The 21,960-nt window shown below is 44.8% G+C and overlaps 1 protein-coding gene across 10 annotated transcripts in view; it reads right to left on the bottom strand.

The window, feature by feature from the left end:
• NCAM1 (neural cell adhesion molecule 1) overlaps positions 1-16,262 on the bottom strand; it is a 214,857-nt gene extending 198,595 nt beyond the window's left edge. For 3 of the 10 annotated variants that reach the window (XM_079954651.1, XM_079954653.1, XM_079954654.1), the window contains exon 1: positions 15,855-16,262. In XM_079954651.1, coding sequence (XP_079810777.1) covers positions 15,855-15,942 — 88 coding nt within the window. In that variant the 5' untranslated portion in view covers positions 15,943-16,262. The remainder of the gene's footprint in view (positions 1-15,854) is intronic. The other 7 variants (XM_079954655.1, XM_079954656.1, XM_079954657.1 and 4 more) reach the window with 5 other exon arrangements.
• Positions 16,263-21,960: the final 5,698 nt, after the last annotated feature.

Below are 21,960 nucleotides of genomic sequence, written 5' to 3'. Positions count from 1 at the left end.
GCAACTCCTAGAAAATGCCATCATGAATAGCTTAAGTCGCTTAAAATAGAAGAGAGGGTTTGTTTTTTTTACTGGGGGGTGTGGAGTCAGACAGAATATGGCATAGTGCCATCGTGGATATAATCCCCATCCACTCTGCCATGTTGTCATACCCATACCTTCTTTCTTTCTTTCTTTCTTTCTTTAATTTACTCAATAAATGCACAGTCACCTTTCAGGTTAGAACTTTGAAAGACTTGCAGAATGGTTTGTTATATTTTGGTATATTTCTTTGTTTCAGGGTTAACTGGTGTTCCTAATATAACATTTGTTTAATGACCTTGCTATTTTATATTGTTTTCATTGTATTTATTGAACTTTTACTGCATATATTTTAATATGTTGTTCATTGTTTGGGGTTCACATGAAAGGGCCATATATGTGTTACAGGCCACCCCAATCTCTGGAAAGCAGTAGCAAGATTCCAGGAGTCTTGGCACTTAACCAAGGTTTGTGTTCCTTTGGAATGAGGCACGGCAGAGACTAGTGTCTTTATGAAACATGGTTTATTCACACATACTGTACACTTGAGTTTTATGGAGAGAGAGTTCACAGCTTTGCATCTCAAGAGGGGCTTGTCCTTCCCAGCAGCACAGCATTGGATCCAGAGGCATCCTAAGCACCATCCCCACCATCCCTCAACCAGCCAGCCAGCATGGATGCTACCCTTGAGTCTCTGCATAGAATTCTGCCCACTTCCTCCTTCTCCTTCCTAGCAGCACTTGCAGAAAACCATTTCTCTACTTCTGCTTCCAGCTTCCCCCACTGCACCCAGGTCACCCTGGCAACCTCTGTTTCTCATGCCCAAATCAGTTCACAATCCCAAGAGCAAAAGCTTCCACCCCTTGCAGTAGTCCACCGGGGTAATCACAGAACTCCTGGGGTCATCACAGAGTTCCAGTAGCTTACACAGCTACACAAGATTCCTGGTTCGCAGCAACTTCAGAGGTTTAGTTACTGGGATTTTGACTTTTGCACAGTTCTCACTTCCAGTGCATCAAACAATCACTCTGCGGCTCAAAACCACAGGCTCAGTGTTTCTGGGGCTCTCCTATTCCATCTTGGTCTTCCCTCTGGTTGTGAACCTCTAAACCAACCCCCCAGCTCCAAAACAGCTTCTGCAGCCATTCCAGGACACAATTTCAGGATTCCAGCTGCTTCCTCTCTGGCACACGGGGAATATCCTCCACTTCTCTTCCTTGAACTACCCCTCAGCAAATCTGTGCCATCCACTACCCCATACTCCAAACCAAAATCTCACCACCAGGCTTTATCTTGGGGCACTTTCTGAAAAATCCCCTGGACCACACCCTCACACCTGTAGCCAAAAATCATCCTCTTTGCTTCCTCCAAGCACCTCTGGAGTGGTTCATGAAGCTAAACAAAAGCATGCAACCTCTACAGTGATTTTTGTTCCCCCAAACCTATGGAACTCTGGGTGATCCTGGCTGCTGGGGTCCACTTAAGAAATGGCACCCCAGAAGTAAAATCAGTGACATTTTAACATCACCAAATTCAACAGGCACACAAACCTTGTGCTTTTCCTTCTGCTCCACCCATTTTTCTGGTACCTCTGCAGGCACCAATTCAGAAAGCTCAGTACATTCAGCAGGCACACAAGGAACTGCTGCCTTTTCCTACGGCACTGATTCTGGAGGCCACAGGTGCTCCCCTCCTACACTCACATGAACCTCTAATTCCACCTTTTCTCCCTTTTCCATAGCGGGCCTACCATTTCCATCCTTATCCAAGTTGCTATCTTCCCTGGTATTTCCAACTCTTGCTAAATTTATGAATTTATGAATTTTCTCAAATTCTAACCCAGGGTTTCCCAAAGTGGGCAATAACACCCCTAGGGGCACTGGAACGATCCAGGGGGCAGCAGTAGCCTCAGGTGAAGTTTGGGGGCATTGAATAACAATAAGGGGGTGGTGGAAAAAATAAAGAAAGAAGAAAATTGGGGGGGGGGGCATTCGTACACGTTTCATCTGTTGTGTAATGTTGCTTACCACCAGGTCGGGCACTGCTGCAGGATGGTGACAACCCCTCTGGGGGCACTGAGTTGTTGCTTTTTTTCTGAAAAGGGGGAAGTAGGCCAAATAAGTTTGGAAACCTTTGTTGTAACCCAGGGGCCCCCAAACTAAGACCCGCGGGCCGCATAAGGCCCAAGGAACTCGTTTATCCAGCCCGCAACAACCCCCACTGCCCGCTCTTACCGGCACTGCGCTGTGCGACTGCCCACTTCCAGGTCGGAGGAGCACCAGAAATAGCTTGTGTGCATGCACAAGTGTTATTTGAGAATGTGCAAGCATTATTTCCCTTGCACATCCGGGTCAGAGGAGCCCCGTGCACATGCGCACAAGCTATTTCCGGTGCTCCTCCAACCCAGAAGTGCACCAGAAATAGCATGTGGGCACACATGTGGGCACAGGCTCCCCCGCCCTCCGGCACGCCACGCAATCAGCACTGGAGACACCAGCCCGAGGCGCAGTAAGTTTGCTGACCCCTGTTCTAACCCTTCACTGAATGTAGAGATTATGGGGAGTCTGCCCCCCACCACAAATTCATAATGCATGTTTGCTGCACTTTCACTCACTTCTTATTAATTTCACTGACATGTGCCAGTGTAGGTGGGAATATGAGAAGGGCTAGCAACAAGGACTGGCCTGGCTGGATGTATCCCTGCCTTTTCCTTTTTGGTCTCAGCACTCAAACAACCAGTAGCAAAACTCACTCAAGAAAAGCAAGCAGTTTTTTCAGTTGCTGGTTAAGAGGGGGAAATGGAATTCAGCAGACAGGAATGGCACTGAAGACCACCGAGGTAAAGCTGTGTCATTCTAATAGTATTCTGTGTGAGTCCAAGCCACTATTATCTCAAGCCACTATTATCTTGATAACTCTCCACAGATATCATTTCCTATTTCACAGAATAAATCCAGCACCATGGAGAAAGATGCAAGAAAGACCATCAACAAGTCCTTTAAATTTATCTATAGATGTAGCAGTAGATCTCCAAAATTCCTCATGGGAAACCTGATCCCTTCTCTGTCTCTGTAATATATTCAGGAATAAAAAGTATGACAAATCCAACACAGAGTGAGAGTTAGGTTTATATGTGAGTAGCTTATCAGCTATGTGCTGGCTGCAATGCTAGTAGGTAAGTTAAAAGGGAATACTTTCATAGCTAATCCTTTAGTACAGTAATCTGCATTTTTTTCCTTTTAATCAACTCTAGCCCAGAGGCATTGCACAGGTGGCATTTCAAATTAAAAACCCAAAAGCAGAGGCTTCTCTTGTTGAGGAGACCTTTCCCTTCTGCAAGTAGAATCAGGGGTTTAAGGGTACATTAAGGGTGTAGGAAAGTATACAGCAGGTTTCTCTAACCCTCCAATATTTTAGATGACAGCTCCCATCATCCCAACCATTGGCCATGCTAACTGGGGCTGATGGGATTCCTAATCCAAAACTTCTAGAGGAAACCAGGTTGGGAAAGGCTAGTCTACAGCTTAGTCTGTATCATGGTGCACCCATTATAATTCTTCCAGTACTGTTGCAAAATGTAAATACATGTAAATACATCATGGAACAGCAGAGCATGCTGACAAAAATATGTGGTGTATGGGAAGCAGGTACAATCCTGCCAACTCTTGGCTCTTGCTATATTTCTATCTTTTCAATTTTCTGCTACTTACTAAGTTATTTGGGGGAGTGGGGGAGAGACAACTGCTGTCTGACTGCAACCATAACACAAGAATCATTAGCTTTGACCCCAACCTTAATCTCTCCCTTCTAATCTTTGAATTGCTACACTCACAGTCTGAGCCATAAAACCAAGAGCATTATTTCAATCTGAAATATCATCCTCTGATTTCTTATATATTCTTTATTTGAGTGCACAATCTGGTGACTGTACTGTAAACTGAAAAACAAATACTTATAGATCAGCTTTCCCCAAAGTGATGCCCTCCAGATGTTTTGAACTACAACTTCTACCAGCTAACATAGTTGATGTGAGTTATACGTTAGTCCAGAACACCTGGAATACACCAAGCTGAGGAAGGCAGTAACAGATAGATATTCCAGCACTTAGCAGTGGTTCTGTAAGACAGTTATAAATACAGTGTATTAAAAGCGTTTGAAAACCTGCCATTTGGCATTCAGGGTAACATCAAAAGGCAAAGCTACTAATGAGCAGCTGCAAGAGAGAAGCAGTGTTTCAACACTACAAACAGGAAAGGGCATAATAGCAGCACCACCAACCCCAACTCATTTACATCACTTTGCATCAGCAATAGCTTTAAGGTTTGGCACTGTGCTTTTCCAAACAAAGGGACCACAAACAGTGCAAATCTGACCTTCAAAATTTACTGCTATGAATTTAATGCCTAACAAAAGATATTGTTACCAGCCACCCCAATCTCTGCCAAGTGGTGCAAGAAATTCCAGGGGTCTTGGCACCAGGGTTTGTTTTCTTTGGAATGAGGCATGGCAGAGTCAGCAGTGTCTTTAAGAAATATGGTTTATTTACACATATTTACACTTGAGTGTTGATGGAGGGAATGCAGAACATTACACCCCAAGGCTATCTCTTGTTGCTCTCATCATAGCTTCAGCAAGCTTGGGTCCAGAGCAGAAACCAATCTTTGTGTAAAGCCTATCCCAGCCAGCCCCGCATGGAGTTCTGGCCCCTCCCTTCTTCCCCCAAAGCCTTACAAAACACAACTCCACCTTCCTGTTACATCAACACCCACCATAACCCTGGCAACTTCTCCCTCTGTGCCTGGCAGAGACTCCTGCCTGATTGATGGCTTCCATTGAGGGGCTAATGACTGGACATCAGCACCATTATTTCTTCAACAACCCACCCACAATGAGCCATCACCAGGTTGGCCTCATGAGGAAATTGACTGGTGTTATTTCCAGCCCTTGGGTGTAAGGGGTGTTAGGGGAGGGGTGGTACCTCTTGTAGGGGACATGTGCCTCTTCTGGGGTAATTTATCCAACTTTAGTCACCGCCCTGCACTCAGCTCTCACCTGTGGTGCCTAGAAGCTGTCAGCATGCGACAGCAGCCACACCCTGGGAAATGGCTTTGACTGGCTAGCTAAACCAGGAGAGGATAGCCGATGGGTCTCAAATCCTCAGTGTGTTAGGGACTTGCCCTGCATGCAAAGACGAGCTCTGGCAAATTGAGCGGACAAAACTAACAGTAGGTCCAACAGTCAAGAAGGCAGTTTCTGCATGTGCTGTAGACAGAGTGAGGGGTAGAAGGGGCTCATCAACCTGGGAAGATAGCCTATCTAGGAGAAGGAAAAGTCTGATCCTAAACCTCCACTGCCTTGTGGGATTTCTTCGGGAGAAGAAAAGGCTAAGTAAACCCTACAGAAATCCAAAGTGGAATCCCTAGGACGGTTGAATGCCTCCTTCCGGTAACTCCTGATGCTAACTGTATTGCCCGGTTTTCCTTTGGGCCACATCAGCAAGGCTGTGAGAGGAGTCTTGTCTGCGGAGTGTAGGACCTCCATACACACTGTCCAGGCTTGCACCCCAGGGAAGTCACTTCGGTGCTGCTAATGCAGCTTTTTGACTTCACCACTAGAGATGTGTTGTTGTTGTTGTTTAGTTGTTTAGTTGTGTCCAACTCTTCATGACCCCATGGGCCAGAGCACGCCAGGCACTCCTGTCTTCCACTGCCTCCCGCGGTTTGGTCAGACTCATGTTTGTAGCTTCGAGAACACTGTCCAACCATCTCGTCCTCTGTCGTCCCCTTCTCCTTGTGCCCTCCATCTTTCCCAGCATCAGGGTCTTTGGGGTCCTAGAGATGAACTCCATTGTTTTTCAAGACAGACGGATGCCAACATTCCCAGCCCTTGCTCAATTCAGGATTTTATTAGTTTGCTCAGATTCTAACCCCTTACTGACTCTATGGGTTTGGGAGGTCTTGCCCCACCCACCCACCTATACCATCATGCCTATCTGGGCAAGGATTTCTCTCTTTCCAAGATGTCAGGCACGATCCAATGGAAACTTCTAGACAACAAACCTCACTCCCAAAAATGAAGATGCTGCTCCCCACACTGAAAAAAAGTCTCAAGGGAGATTGAAGAGATGCCTGGGAGATGTGGTTACTTTCTAAACCACATCCAGGATGATCCAAATACATTCAATATTTTGTGTTACTTCTTTTCCGCCACACACATACAAAGCAATAATCTTCAAAGCATAATTATTTTACTTTTCCCTCAGTTTCCATCTTTTCCTGACACCAATAAAGAGAAAATGACATGTTTAACAGAAGAACACCTTGCAAGTGGCCTAATCAAAATTACTAATCTGTGTTCACTTGTGTCCACCATGTTCAAATCAATACACTGTGAAAATGCACCTCTCTCAACTAAACTGGTCTTCATATATTATTTTTATTAATAAGCAATGATCAAAATACATTTCAAATGCCTAGGCATGAATCTCAATTTGGAGGGAGGTAGCTCCAGTCTTATTGTCTGCTTTGTAAAAGTGCAAACATCAAACTGCAGGAGGCCAAGACAAGTCATGATAATACTGTAACAATAAATGTATACAGAAAAGTATAGATATAAAAAGTGCTTTATATTCATTACCTCATTTATTCTGACAGACACTTGATTTCCCAGTTGGAAATCAAGAAAAAGAATATACATTTTAGCTGAAGCCACTCAGGAAATCCATATCTACTATAGAATATGAACCAAACCTAAATTCTATAATCTACTCATTTAAACATAATCCATCAGGGGTGATTCACACATGTAAAAAAGATTCTGTACACAGATCATCCTTCTGACCCTAGCAGTTCATGCCTACCAAAGCCACATTGTTCTTGATCAACAATGATCACTTTTCTTTGGAGGGGAAGGAATGATTCCAGATACCCACTTTATTCTCTCCTCCAATAAACAATAAGCGCTGCCAAAAAAAAATGCCAGTATCATTGCACTCAGAAGAGACCCCTCATTGTGGCAAACTTTGACAACTCCTGGTATTGCATGCAAAGCTATATGGCCCCATTAATTCTCCCAGGTAATAGATGGTATGTGTAGTATACATACCAAAATCTGCTTTCCCAAAAATGTGCTGTTCAAGATTGGGAAAGTATTTTGAATTCTTAGGAGCCAGTACTGAATTTTTAGGCAAGAATGTTAAAAAAAAAAAAGTGTTGAGGTGAACAGACTCCTGGGGTTCCTTGGGCTCTGACTTCATGTATGTGTACATCCCAGTCATCCTGTAACATCTGCCCCAAAGGAGCACAAGGTAGACCAGAAATTTGCTGCTCACATTTGAACTCCCTATAAAAATGTTATAATACTTCAAAAACTGCACACACACTAATAAAACCAGGGGGCAGGAAACCTGCATATACCTCAAACTCCTTCAGGGATCAATAAAATGAGGGGTGGTGTTCTTTTTACATCAAGAAACATAAAGTGTGCTTTTTGTCTCATTTGGCTGCTGTTTGTTGTTCCCTCCAGACTTGATGGTAGCAGGTGCATTTTCTCCTCCTCCCCCCACATCAATTGTTTCTGGTCTCGTGCCACCCGACCCATTGTAGTCTATATCTTCTTTTAAGAGTAAAGTGCCAATTTTTATTTTCTCCTTATAGCAAAATACATGATACAGTATCTGTAAAATATATACATATGGAGCTCAGCCAGGAAAACATCAAGGCACTTTGCAACCTGGAACACAGCCATAATCCTTGAAAGAATTAAAATATTGAAATTCATTAAATTAAAATTAACTGTCCCTTTAAAAAAATCAACTGGTCAAGACCAAGATCCTCAAGTCTGCATGTCGATATGTGGAAGGATTATATATAGAAAACTCTCTATTATTTAAGAAATCGTATAGTACTCAGCATGAGCACACAAGAGGAGCCATCTGCTGCATTTATAAATGAAGGCCTGCATTATAAAAGGAATATTGTTTTAATCTGAAAAGTAAATTAGGGTGTCGCTATCCCTGGACACAGAAAATGTAAACAAAAGGGAAGGTGATTTTGAAAGATGTGTTGGGGTGGGCAGAAAATAAGCCTTTATTCCCACCCCACCGGGTGATCACAGCTGAGAGTTTATTGAAGGCTTCTTCACTACACCCCTGCAGCTATCTCCTTTCTCTGCTTTCATTTAAGCTACTGTAAATAGGAGACAGTTTTGTTTTTAATTGGTATAATATGGTTGATGGAACCCTCTAGCCACCATTTTGTCTGTCTTTTGTTTGCAGCCATGTTTCCCCCAAGAGGAAAGGCTTAGTACATTAAAACAGTTCCGTTGTTCTATGAAAGGAAAATGTTGCTCGTGACACCAAAATTTGGATTTCGCTTTTTCCTATTTGTAATTGGCTTCTCCATTTTATGTTTGTTGAAACGATTCCTACATGCAGCTCATGCAGCTCCTCAAGAACCCTGGACCGTTATTGTAATCTTTTGTAACACTACTGCATAAAACATCCTTTAAAACAAAGAAGTGACAAATGAACATTTGGGTGCTCACTTCTGGGGAAAATAAATTGCCTCCCCCATTTCAGGGATGGAGAGCCTCAAGCCTATGGGCCAAATGCAGTCTCCAAGTTTCTATGTGGCTCTCAAGACTGGCGATGCCCCTCAGTAGCCGTTCTTCATGCCATTTTAAAGTCTTTCTGCCTATATAGAAAATGTCCTTGAACTCTGCTAATGCTTCTTGCTTGCCTGGGTGGAGTGGTAAATAATCTAGCCTACCACACAAAGGTAAAATTCATATTTGTTGCTCTGTGCATTTTTGCCTCTGGACCAGCCCACCATTAGCAATTTGCCCCCAGAAGCTTGTCTAGAAGGGAATGCAGCCCTCAAGCTGAAAATGGTTCCCCAGCCCTACCCTATTTCCTTGTCGCCTGAAGTACAATTCATACCATGTATCCAAAAACAAGGCCGGTATTTGGTGATAGCGTGTGTTGTGGTAGGACAATGAAGTCACTTTCAATAGTAGATGGTATGTTAGTATGTATATGTCAGCTGGGGAAATGTATGAGATGAAATGCATAAACAGTTGATTAACTGAAGGTTGAGCAGAAAGGGCAAGGACAGAGCAAGAATAGGTGAAAACCACACATTTGACATGGAAGGCTAGTTTAGCCGTTTTCATAAAGACAATTGCTAACCACAGTTATGTAAGAGGCAACAACACCCTATCGTGGATTGTTGAGAGAAATCTTAAGAACAAGGAGCAGTTAAAAGGAGGTTGTATCCATCATTCCTACACAACAGGTGTTGTGTGGTTGGAATGTATGTTCTAGGACAAGACACATCCCCTTAGAATGTGCCAACTGACAGAAATAAAGTTGGTTGGGGTGTGATTTTACTTGGAAAACTTGGAAAAAATCCCTAACATTAGCACCAGAGTTTTAAATGCTCTCTCCAGCACAGATGAGGACCAAACAATAACTATGCTAATGGTGGCAGATGACAATCTACTGGATGAGTTAATTTCTCCAAGATCAATGGCCAATGTACAATGAATGCTGCTCTTGTTTTTTGATGTTTTAATCTAGATTCAAATTTTGCATATTGTATTGTTTTTTCTTTGTAAGCCATTTTGAAACACATGTGAAAAGCTGTGTATTGTATACATTTTAAAAAACAAATCTCTTTGAAGCTACAGTGGATGTAGAAGAACTAATTTTATATGAAGGTGTTACAGGTTTCCCATCAGATTTCTGTGAGAATACCAAGTGGTGTGCGGTAGTTGGAGCATTTTTTGGCACTGCCCTTCTTTGGGATTGGGATGTAGACTGATCTTCTCCAATCCTCTGGCCACTGCTGAGTTTTCCAAACTTGCTGGCATATTGAGTGTAGCACCTTAACAGCATCAGATCCTGAGGCTGAGGCTCCAATACTTTGACCACCTCATGAGAAGAGAAGACTCCCTGAAAAAGACCCTGATGTTGGGAAAGATTGAGGGCACAAGGAGAAGGGGACAACAGAAGATGAGATGGTGTTCTTGAAGCTTCGAACATGAGTTTGACCAAGCTGCGGGAGGCAGTGGAAGACAGGCGTGCCTGGCGTGCTCTGGGCCATGGGGTCACAAAGAGTCAGACACAACTAAACAACAAACCAAGTGGTGTAGTTTGCCAAGACACATCTGAATTCCCCAGCACCACCTCTAGTCAGGAAGAGGGGACAAGCAAGGTTGTGTGTCAAAAATAACAACAGGCTGCAGTCTGAATTGAGAGAGACACAGAGAGCTGGGGTTTGGCTCTGTATGCATCTTAGGGTGCTGGGCTTCTCCCAGAAAGCTGGTATGCCAGCAGCTGACTTTGTCCTGTGGAGTCTTTAACCTGTGCCACCACCCATATGTTTGTAAATAAAGGAAAATATTACACAAAATACCAATAAGCTTTCATTTGCCTCATTCCAAAGGAAACCAAACCAGATCCTTATTACTCTGCTCAGAGAAGTGACATAGACTTCTTTCTTTTCATTGGTGATCACTCGTAGCTGAGTAAGATTGTCTTCTATGAACATGGTCTTAACAGTGGGTCCATAAGTGACTGTGGAGGCCAATTCTGGATCAATTCTATTAGAAATAGTGGTACAGACAGTTAACAGTGAGAAGAGAAGATGGAGCTAAATAGGTAGGAAGAATATGTATGTAAATAATATTTTGCAATACATCAGGGAGGGGCAACCTGTGTCACTGGACTACAACTCCCAACATTCCTGATCATTGGGCATGTTGGCTGGGGCTGATGAGAATCTGGAGGACAAAAGGGTTTCTCTAGATTCTATGATCTGCAACAAAGACTGTAACTTCTGCATCTTTCTTCCACTCAAATACAAAATATAGAGGCACAATTTTACACAATTAGTTTATTTATTGTTAATTAAATCATTAAGTTTAATTAACTTATTTATTGTTAATCAAACAATAAATGAAAGCATTCAAAGTCCCACTTTCAACCACAGTGCTGCTATGCAATGCATGCTAGTTATTAAATGGTTTTGAGCATGCATTAAGAATGTGGCAGTGTTTGGAATTTTCATGGAAAGCTCCTGGTATTGCCTACATGAGTCCACTACATAGAGGTGAGGACCGGAACTGTATGAGGTGTGTTGTGTTGTAGCAAAGATGAGGGGAAGAGGAGTAATCCAGTTGAGGTTTCAGTTGCATATGTGTACAGTAATGGTAATTTGTTTGAGTTACGTTTGCAATTTTTGTTATGGCAATGGTGAAATATCAAGTGTATGAGTGATCACTGGGCTTTGACGTGTCAGTATCTTGAGAAGATGCATGGAATCCCAACAGTGGTTGTTTGCAGACTATGTGACCAGTGGCAGACTTTGAGCTTTCACAAGAAAATTGTGCAAAGCCAAAATCCCACCCCCCATCTTCCATTGCCTGTCATTTTTGCAGTACCCCCTGCAGCGTCCTCTCTTGGCTTGGTGCCCAATGTGTGAGAACCAGTTGCACTTCCCTAAATCCACCTCTGATGTGACAGCAACTGTTATTTGCACTGACCGGATGTGGTATCTCAGCAATATTGGGCAAGGTAGCAGTAAACCTCAGCAAAGAGCTGTTGCAGGTTGGACAAGAAGCAATGGATTCAACTTGCAAGCAGTAGTGTTTATTGTTTACAGTATTCCTTTTGTAAAACGTTTTGGGTTTTTGTTTTCATTTTACAATCAAGCAGTATATTAATTTAATAAATAAATAAATAGTAGATTGTCCACACAAACTATAGACTCACCTTTCCTGGAGCTTCACACGTTCACTACATACTTATGGGTGAAATGGGTGTTTTTAACCCACTTAAATGCATACAAAACTAGAGGTGGTAGCTTATGCCAGACCTATTCACGCAGAGCATAAAAAGTATATAATTTGGTGTACATGGCATAGGATTCTAACACAGGATGAGCTATCGCAACAATGGGTACAAACCTGGGAGGCCTCTTACTGAAATCTGGTGAGGCAATACTATCTTTTTAGAGCGGGGTGAGCAACCTTTTCAGTCCGAGGGCCACATTCCCTTCTAGACAACCTTCCAAGGGCCATAAATCAGTGTTGGGTGGGGTTAGAGACAAAATGGAGTGGAGCAACAAATGCATTTTTTTACCTTTGTACAGCAAGCAAGTTTCTACACACACATTGCCTCCATCCAGGCAAGCAATAAGCATTATCAGAGTTCCAGGACACATTCCAGCCAGGCAAAAGCATTCATGGAGGGTGTGAATAAAGGCCAGTGAAGGGTGTGGCCTGGGGAAAGTCCCAAGGGCCAGACAGAGAAGCTGGAGGGCAACATCTGGCCCCTGACATTCCCTATCCTGGTGCAGAGTTTCAATAGCACAGAGCATCATTCACGGAGGAGGGAATCACAGCAAAGTCTCCAACCTTAAGCCCAACAAGGGGGTGCTTACCATGACAGTGGCTGTAGTACTACAGTACTTGATAACAGACTTAGGAACTCCCATTTTCCATGAGGAAGGCTGACCCTTTGCCTTGACGGGACAAGGGCTTTTGTGAGGCTTTTGTAATGATGGAGAGCAGTGACAGAAGGTGCTTCTTCTAGGCATCGGATGCTTACTTGGAATCGGTGCTCTTCATGCATGCAAGCTTTTTCCGCACCAACCAAATAACGTCACTGTAAGCAAAATGCCGGAGGGACGCAGGTGGCGCTGTGGGTTAAAGCCTCAGCGCCTAGGGCTTGCCAATCGAAAGGTCGGCGGTTCGAATCCCTGCGGCGGGGTGCGCTCCCGCTGCTCGGTCCCAGCGCCTGCCAACCTAGCAGTTCAAAAGCACCTCCGGGTGCAAGTAGATAAATAGGGACCGCTTACCAGCGGGAAGGTAAACGGCGTTTCCGTGTGCGGCTCTGGCTCTGGCTCTGGCCAGAGCAGCGATGTCACGCTGGCCACGTGACCCGGAAGTGTCTCCGGACAGCGCTGGCCCCTGGCCTCTTCAGTGAGATGGGCGCACAACCCCAGAGTCTGTCAAGACTGGCCCGTACGGGCAGGGGTACCTTTACCTTTACCTTTAAGCAAAATGCCAGCCTGCATTCCCGCCCATTTAATATTTACGGGGGGAGAAGCGGATCTGATAAGTTAAAAAGAGCCTGTTGCCAACAGCTCCTCCCCAACGACCCCCGTTCCACAGCATCAAGCCCAGAATGCGAAGATGGCATTTGTGAGGGATCCGGCTGGCCCCATGACAATAACACCAGCTACTAGCAGCCATGAAAGTGGGAAGCTTCTTCAGGTGAGGCTGCGTTTCCACGGGGGTAGCGCGGCTGAGGTATTTTTAACATTTGTCGCAGTTCTGTGGGGATTTCCGTCAACAACAAGCGAGAGACGCCTGGCACCAGGCAAGCGCGGTGCCAGGTGGGGCTGTGGGATTCTAGTCTGCCTCCTCTTGGGCTGTCTCTCCATGTGGGGTCTTTGGGAGGGAAAACCAATTTCACAGTGTGTACTGAGAGGAGGAATAAGCCTTTGAGAAACAACTACCACTGTGTGAAGCCCACAAATTTGGCCTTCTTGGTACGTGTGGAAGAGCTTTTCAGTGTAATAAAATAATTGGTGAGGAGGTGGAGTAAGTATCTGCTTTATAATACGCCTAACTGTCGGAAGCTGTGAAGCGTCGTGGATTTTTATTTTATTTTTTGCGCGGAGGAGAGGCGAAGAAGAGACATTTGGCGACATTGGCGGGCTGCCCCTCTGAGGTAACGATGCCCGTTAGGAACTGGAGGGGAGGGGGCGCTCCCGAGGGGCGGGGTTGCTCCGAACGTTGGGCTATCCAAAAAAAAAGAGAGACCCTAACGGCATTTCCCGCTCGGCCTCTGCTAGGTTCTGATTGGCCGAGGCCTCAATCAACACCCCCCCCCCCGCTCACGCGCACACACCTCAGCCCGGGCAGTGTGGCTCGCGCTCGCCCGTCGCTTCCATCGCAAGCAGAAGCAGCAGCAGCAGCAGCGCGCGCGCGCTCTCTCTCCATCTATTGCAATGCACGCGGCAATACGCGCGCGCGCGCACAGACACACACACGGCGCGTCCAAGCCGCTGGGGATGGAAAGCGGGGATGGGGGGGGGGAACGCGTTTGCACTGTGGGGAGCTTCCCCCCCCCCACCCAGCTTTGATTTGATTTTTTTAAAAATTAAAAAAGCAGTTTCCCCATTTGCGCCGCCATCAATTCACACGCAGCCCCACCTGGTCCCTTTGCAACGACGACGTCGCCTCCCTTATCCGTTTGTTTATCTATCTATTTATTTATTTATTTAGCGAGCGATCCTGTTCTCTCCCCCCCCCCCTTCTCTCTTCTCTCCCCCCCCCCCGCCACTCCCGGCCCAAAGCAGGGCTTTTATTTGCAAAAATGCAAAGCGTCGATTTCCCTCCACCACCACTCCCGGCTGCAAATAATAATAATGAGAAGAAGAAATTGCCTGTGGGGAATTTGCAGCAGCCTTTCGCTGGTGCGCCGAAGAAATAAACAGCCCCGATCGCCGCCTCGCTCCCCCCCCCCCCCCAAAGCTCTTCAGCTGCTCACACGGCGGCACCATTAACACATCGCACGCAGCATCCTCAACCCCCCCCCTTCTCTCCTCCCTCCATTGTCTGCAATTGGCAATAGACACAAGCCTGAGGATCACACAAGGGGGGGGGGGAGAAGAGAGACAGGAGGGCTGATCTCGCCACTATTTGCATCTCCTCCCCATCTCCCCATCTCCCCCCCCCCCAAAAAAATAGAGTCATCAAACGTACCCGAGCCCTCCCTCCCCCCCCCCGGCATGCCCTTGGTTCACGCCCTCTCCATCCAAACCCCCCCCCCCCCGCTTTCCATTCTGCTTTTCCACTTTCTGCTGTCAAACCGCTCGGTCCCTGGATCTTCCCTTCTCTTGCCAACCCCCCCCCCCCCGCCTCGCCCGCCCCCGGTTCCAGCCAATCCCTCAATTCTGTATGCTCTTTTGAATGAGAACAATGTTGCTCGAGAAGCAAAGACACCATGCACTCAGCCCGGGGGGGGGGGGCGAGCAAGGACTCCGAACAAATTCCAAAAAGCGAGACGCTCTCTCTCGCCCCCCCCCCAGCTCCACAGGGTTCCTTAACTCCCTCTCCCCCCCCCGCCGCCGACGCAACCCGCGGACCAATTCCACTCCCGGATTTTCTTTCCTTCGTGCCCCCCTCTAGATCTCAAATTTGCAAACCGTTAACAGAATATAGCAGAGTCTGACAATCCTCCGAAGCAGGAGGTGGTCCCTGCCATTTTTATTTTATTTTATTTTTTAAAGACAAATAAAAATTGAGAGGACACCCCCCCGCGCGCGCGCGCGCGCCCCACGCCTGGTTTATTCTGAAGATGCTCGAGTTGGATCTTGGGGTGGGGAATGGGGGGGGGCTCATGTTTAGCATTCCGGTTTGTTGGAGCAGCACCTCCCACATAAACCAAATGTCTCCTAGCACCATCAAGAGTCACCAAAAAAATGTTTCCTTCCAAAAAAAATGTAGGCATGCAACAAGGATGGAGGATTTGGGAAGGGGGGGAGAGCAAAAGCAACGGTCACAAAAAAATAAGAAAAACCTCACGCGTACAAATTCCACGCGACAAACATTTGGAGGAAGAAGCCAGCCGAGAAGGCAAATTGCAAAACCCCCCGGTCTGCCATCCGGGCAAACAAACCGGATTCCATCCCTTGCTGCAAACTGAAGCCGGGGACGCGGGGTGGGGAGTGTAAGACACCAGCATCCAATCCAGAGGAAATTACATGCAAATAATCATCACTTTAAGGTTTGCTTTTTTAAAAAATGCAAAAAAGGTGTACCTGCAGTCCCGATGAATAGCAAAGTCCAGATGAGATCCTTGCTTTGAAGCATTGTCATCTGCCGAATGGAGACGAAGTTTTCTTGCATATATATTTTCCTCTTTCAAATAGGAACCTGGGCCGGTTAAGACGAGAGATTCAGGTGCAAAGCGAAGAAGGGTGGGGGGAGACGTGGGAAAAAAATCCCCCCGGAACGGTGTAATATTTTAATATATATATATATCTATTATTTTTGTCCAGCTGCTATCTAGCTGCTTTCATGAGCTGATCAGAGAATGAGTGACAGTCCCAGCCTCAGCACACAGGCACAACAAGAGATCCCTGCGCCGTCCTGGATTTGTTTTGGTGGGATTGTTGGGAAGGGAGGAGGGGCGTGGCACCTCACCGTGTTCTTCCACCCAGACTGGCCACCGAAATAGTACAGTGCAATAAGCATCAAGGAGTACTGGAGAGGAGAAGCAGATGCAACCGCCTAGAAAAGATGGACTGGGTCTTGGGGGATCTGGATTCCTTTCCAAGAAGGACTAGTGGCATTTTTGCCTCTTCTTTTTTCTCTCTAAAATTGCCACTTGCAGAAGAACGTGACGGCAATTCAGACGTGTGGTTTTACAGTGCTTAGGGCAACACTAGTATTATTTCTTTAAATAACAGGGGGGAGTCCTTCAGTGAGTTCTTCCTGCAAAAACTCGGGATGCTTTTTTCTTCTGATCTGACAGATTAGTCTCCAATATCTCCTGGAGGCTAGCCATGAAATCGATCCTTTACTGTATATTTGTTTAAACTTATTACAGCCATGAAGCCAAAGCAGAAATCAAATAAATCAGCCCACTAACATAATAAATAAACGCAATAATAAACAAAAGCTTCCCTACTTAAACCAAGGCACAGCTTCAGTTGTGTCTCGAAAATCAAGTGTTTATCCTCTTTATTTTTCAAAGTGCTACTATGTTTTGAATACTGTAACAGGGAGGGACAATTGTACCAGAATCCAGCTTTCAGCTCTCAGCAGTGGAAAGGTTTGATCTGATCACTAAACTTGCTCAGGAGGTCTTCCAGGAACTCTGTGGTGAAATGTAATCCTGAATATGACATGGTTATGACATGGAAAGTGAAACTGGATCTGCTTTTACTTTTACTTTTTTTTTACAATCAGGTGGTATATAAAAGTTATGAAATAAATAAGCCAATTATATGCCAAAAATGTCTTCTAAGCTGTTTACAACTATGAAATCAATACGTAAGTAAAATATCCAATAACAATTCCGCTGGAAACTAAAACATTAAAGTATACAGAATAAAAAAGCAATTAAAAAGCATAACAAGAGCTTTTTCATAAACAGAACAATAAAATTCTGCTCGGAGGAAGGCTTGCCTACATAGGTGTGTCATCAAGAGTCGGTGGAATGCCAGTATTGATGGGGTCTCTCATATCTAAACACTAGTGCCACCATTTAAAAAGCTTGTCTCCGTGTTACTACAAGTCGATCATCTTCAGGCTGTTGCAAAACTAACTGGGTTCCATTAGCTGACACTAGTGCTCTTAATGGACAATGAAGGGGAAGACAGTTTTTCAGGCAACCTGGTCCAGGGTATTTAGGGTGGAATCTTAAGAGTGGCTCAGTGGCTAATAGGCGGCCAGTGCAGACCCCACCCCTCCACCATTGGCATGCTACGTGCCCAGTAAGGAGCACTACTCATCACCCAAGCTGTGGTGTTCTGCACTAGATGCAGCTTCCAGACTAACTGCAAAGGAATCCCCACATACAGTAGTCCAGACCTGAGATTACCAATGCCACAGGGACCAAGATATTACTGTCCAGGTGCACCAGCTATCCAGTTGGTACACCACCTGAAGCTGATGATAGGCACTCTTCATCACAGGCCACCTAGTCCTCCATGAACAAAGATGGTTCAAAGAACACCCCTGAACTTCCTAACCTCTTCTTTCAGAGGCAGTGCAACTCCATCTAGAACTAGCAGTACCCCTAATTCATGGGCCTGGGAACCACTTACTGTTGATCTATTACAATCTCTGGCATTCATTAAACACCCAGAAGAAGAATACCCTGACGAACTAAGGCCTTATCTGCACATTTCAAAGCACCTCCATGTGTCAGAGAAAAAACTGCACACTCAGGTTTGAGTGTGTGCAGTGGTGCAGCTAAGTGATTTTAGACTCCAGGCTTAATGTTCTTAGGGGGAGGAACACCTCTTTAGACGGTAATGTGTATGACTTCAAAATGTAACGAAGGCAGCTGTGCTGAGGTTTGGGCACTCTCCTGCCCAAATGAGGCTCTCCAGGTTCTGGGTGCAAATCCTCAGTCATCCTGAGACAAGAGCCTCTCTGTTTCCCTCTGGGTCAGGAAGCAGTGGAGTTGTTAGTGCTGGGCAGGGCACAGTTTTGGGGGCCCACAGTCTGAGGAGACACCAAACAACATCACCCATTGGCAACAGTTGCGTCCACCATTTTTGCCTCCCAGAATGTTGTGCCTCTGCACCAACATGGTGTTAACAGCTGGAGTGTGGGACACAGACCTGCAAGACAGTGACTTTTAATCCCCACTCAGTCATGGAGCTCACTGGGTGATCTTGGGCCAGTCAATGTCTCTCAACCTAACATACCTCACAGGGTTGTTGTGAAGGGAGATATGCCAGCTTGAACTACGTGGAGGACAAGGTGAGATACAGTTGTAATGAATGAATCAATCAATAAATATGAGACTCTAGAAATGAAGATGGCAGCCCAACTGTATTGAGATTTGCTGCACAGCATGCCCACCAATGCCATGCTACCTATTAAGGTGGCGAGGGCAGTGGGGAGACTAGCTAGGAGGTACAAGCAGGTGGCACTGTGCTCTAAACCACTGAGCCTCTTGGGCTTGCCGATCAGAAGGTCGGCGGTTCGAATCCCCACGACGGGGTGAGCTCCCATTACTCGGTCCCAGCTCCTGCCAACCTAGCAGTTCGAAAGCACATCAGCACAAGTAGATAAATCGATACCACTCTGGCGGGAAGGTAAATGGCATTTCCGTGTGCTGCTTGGTTTCAGTGTTCCATTGTGCCAGAAGCAGCTTAGTCATGCTGGCCACATGACCTGGAAAAACTGTGGACAAACGTGAGATGAGCACCGCAACCCCAGAGTCATCCGCGACTGAACTTAACTGTCAGGGGTCCTTTACCTTTACCTTTTTACAAGCATGGGAAGAAAGAAGTGCGTCCCTGTGACTTTCCTCAAAATTCCTCAAAATACTGAAGTTGCTGGACATTCTGGAGCCTGGCAACCTCCTACTTTTCCAAGGCAATCCCAAGTTCCAAGTCTGAGGAAGGCAGAAAACACAACCCCATTAATTTGTTCAGGTATATTCCTCAAGGTAGGAATGAGGTAAATGCAAGAGAAATAGCCCATGGATAAACAGGGGCTCTTTATCTCCCACTGAACCCATTATCTGACAAATGTGTGCAACCCCTGTTCCAGTCTTTAGGAAAACATAACGATGGGAGGGAAACAATTAAGCGAGATGCAATGTCTCCCACACAAAATATGGGGAAAAAAGCAAAAGACTTCCAGTTAAGAGAGAGATGACTCAGTGATAGGAACTAAGCCTTGCTGATTTAGTAGAAATAATGTATGTTGGGAGATTAATAGAAGTGTGTTTGTTTGCCATTTGGCATATACTAGAGGGGACACAATGACATTAAAATAATTGTTTTGGTAATGGTGCTTTAGAAAACAGGGGTTTCCCGCCATATACAGTGCACAAATTGATATTTGGAACTCACAGTCACAGGAGGTTTGTGATGGCCAACAATAATGCTGAATTTTAAGATAAAGATTAGCCGCATTCATCAGCGAAGGTAAGAATGTAAGAACATAAAACGAGCCTGCTGGATCAGGCCAATGTTCTGTCTAGTCCAGCATCCTCTTCCCACCATGATCAGATTCCTCTGACCACCCATGATCACCTCACTGCTATTGTGGCAACAAGCCATTGATACCCTTGTCCTCCATTAATTCGTCCAATCCCCTTTTAAAGCCATCCAAGTTGGTGACCATCACTGCCTCCTGTGGCAGAGAGTTCCATAGTTTAACTATGCATCACATGAAGAGGTGCTCTCTTTTATCTTTCCTGAATGTCTTCCAAAACTCAGCTTCGTTGGATGTCATGTCACTGTGTGTATTATTCATTCATTCAATTTATGGGGCACCTAGCTATAAAATAGTCTAGAGGCAACGTACAGTATAAAATACAATATAGAAATAAAATACAACATCATAAAACAAACACAAACAAAATGCAAATGTCATAATAAAAAAGTAATTCAATGTAAAAAAGCAGCAGTAAGATAAAATATCTGCGCACGCACACACAGACACATAGGTAACGATAACTGCATTCTACATAAAACCTATGCATCGCATGGAAAACCACTCTGCCACATTGCATCCATTCTAGGTTACCAATGACAAAGTTCCAGCCTGACGAAGAAGCCACTTCCTGTTGAAGAGAGCCAATGGCTAGCCTGGCAGCACAGAACCAACCCAGTATCTAGGGCATGGAAATTATGAGTAGCAAGATGCTTGTGTTCCAAAATGCCAGAAACAGAAATGGAACTGACATATTTTAAATAGTGGTCAATGCTGTTATACATTAGGAAATCCACCCTTCATTTTTTTAAAAAAAGGGTCCATTGGAAGTTACTTCCTTTTTCACATGAGTAGGCAAAATGACTATTCGCAACCATGAAACGAAAGCATGAACTGGGCTGTACATGGTTGCAGCTGACAGTAATTTCCATGATGACATCAGTCCTCCAACAACAGAATAATGGGAAATCAGCACACCTTAGTTCCCACTTCTACACTTCACTCCCTGTGGCACATAATCCGGTCCTTTGAAAGCCAACTCCCACATGGTTCAACTAATCATACGGAAAATGTTTTTCAAAATGCTACAGCTTCTGTGTGAAGCAGCACCCAGAGAAGCAATTTCTGGTGTTTGGTAATGTATGATGCAGCTCTGTCTGATGGCATATTCTATTGGCCCAGGAAAGGTGTCCTTTGGGGTGGAGAATATGTAACAACAAAAGGAGAGTCTGCATGATCTGCCATATTTATTCAAATCTAACGCTCACCTTTTTTGGCCAAATTACATTGCGAAAATTAAGGGGCACATTAGATTTGATGGCACATTTACATTTGCCTGCAAATACGTTTTTTGGTTTCAAGGTTCTGAAAATTGATGTGCGCATTAGATTTGATGGCGCATTAGACTCGAGTAAATACTGTATATTTGCAAGAGCAACAATATTTTACTTACAAATAGTGCAGGAACCATTGCAGAAATCCTAGTCCTAAAAAGTCTTTCTCATCTGTTCTTGAAAATCTTTTCCTTATTTGGAGAGCCACCCAGAGAGTGGGTGAGATTTGTTGTGGAAGCTCCTTCATGATAGGAAACTTTTTATATATAAAGAAGGGAAGGGAAGGCATTTGAAGCTGAATTAATTGGAAGGAAAAAAGCAATTGTTTTCCACAGGTAAATGCCTCACTCTAACCTCATTTTGTTTAAATTACTAGAAAGTACTTCAGATTAAAAACACTCTTTGTTGCAACTTGCAACATAATTTGACTGAGATGATTAACTCTTCCTTCTGTTTAAAAGGAGACTTAAAAAGCAAGTAATTGTTTGCTCTCTGACTGCCAAAGGAATCGCTGGAACTGCAATATGGCATGTGTGAGAAAGGGAACTAACAAGTGTAAACCAATTTACACATCTTATTAATTTTTTTTAAAAAAATGGAAAGGGAATTGCATAGTTAGGCACAGCATAATATTCTTGCATTTTGAATAAACACTTATCTTCTTTCCCTCTCCAGAAAGATTTAAAGGGTGTGGATGTGAATTCTGAATTTCAGAATTATAGTGAAGTATAAAAGTCCACTCTGATTGAGCCGTATTTGGACTACTGATTAAAAGCTTCTCCTGCAAACTTTGTGGGGAAGGAGGCACAAATTGTTATCACTACATTGGCTTATAATGCTTTGACACATGTGCATTCCAGCAGCGACACAGGAGAATTGTGCATGATACCCCTCCCTATTAGTCATG

This window comes from Podarcis cretensis (assembly GCF_951804945.1).
Source record: "Podarcis cretensis genome assembly, chromosome: 15".
NCBI lineage: Eukaryota > Metazoa > Chordata > Lepidosauria > Squamata > Lacertidae > Podarcis > Podarcis cretensis.
Note: the sequence above shows the minus strand (reverse complement) of the source record. Positions and strands in the feature narration are given on the sequence as shown.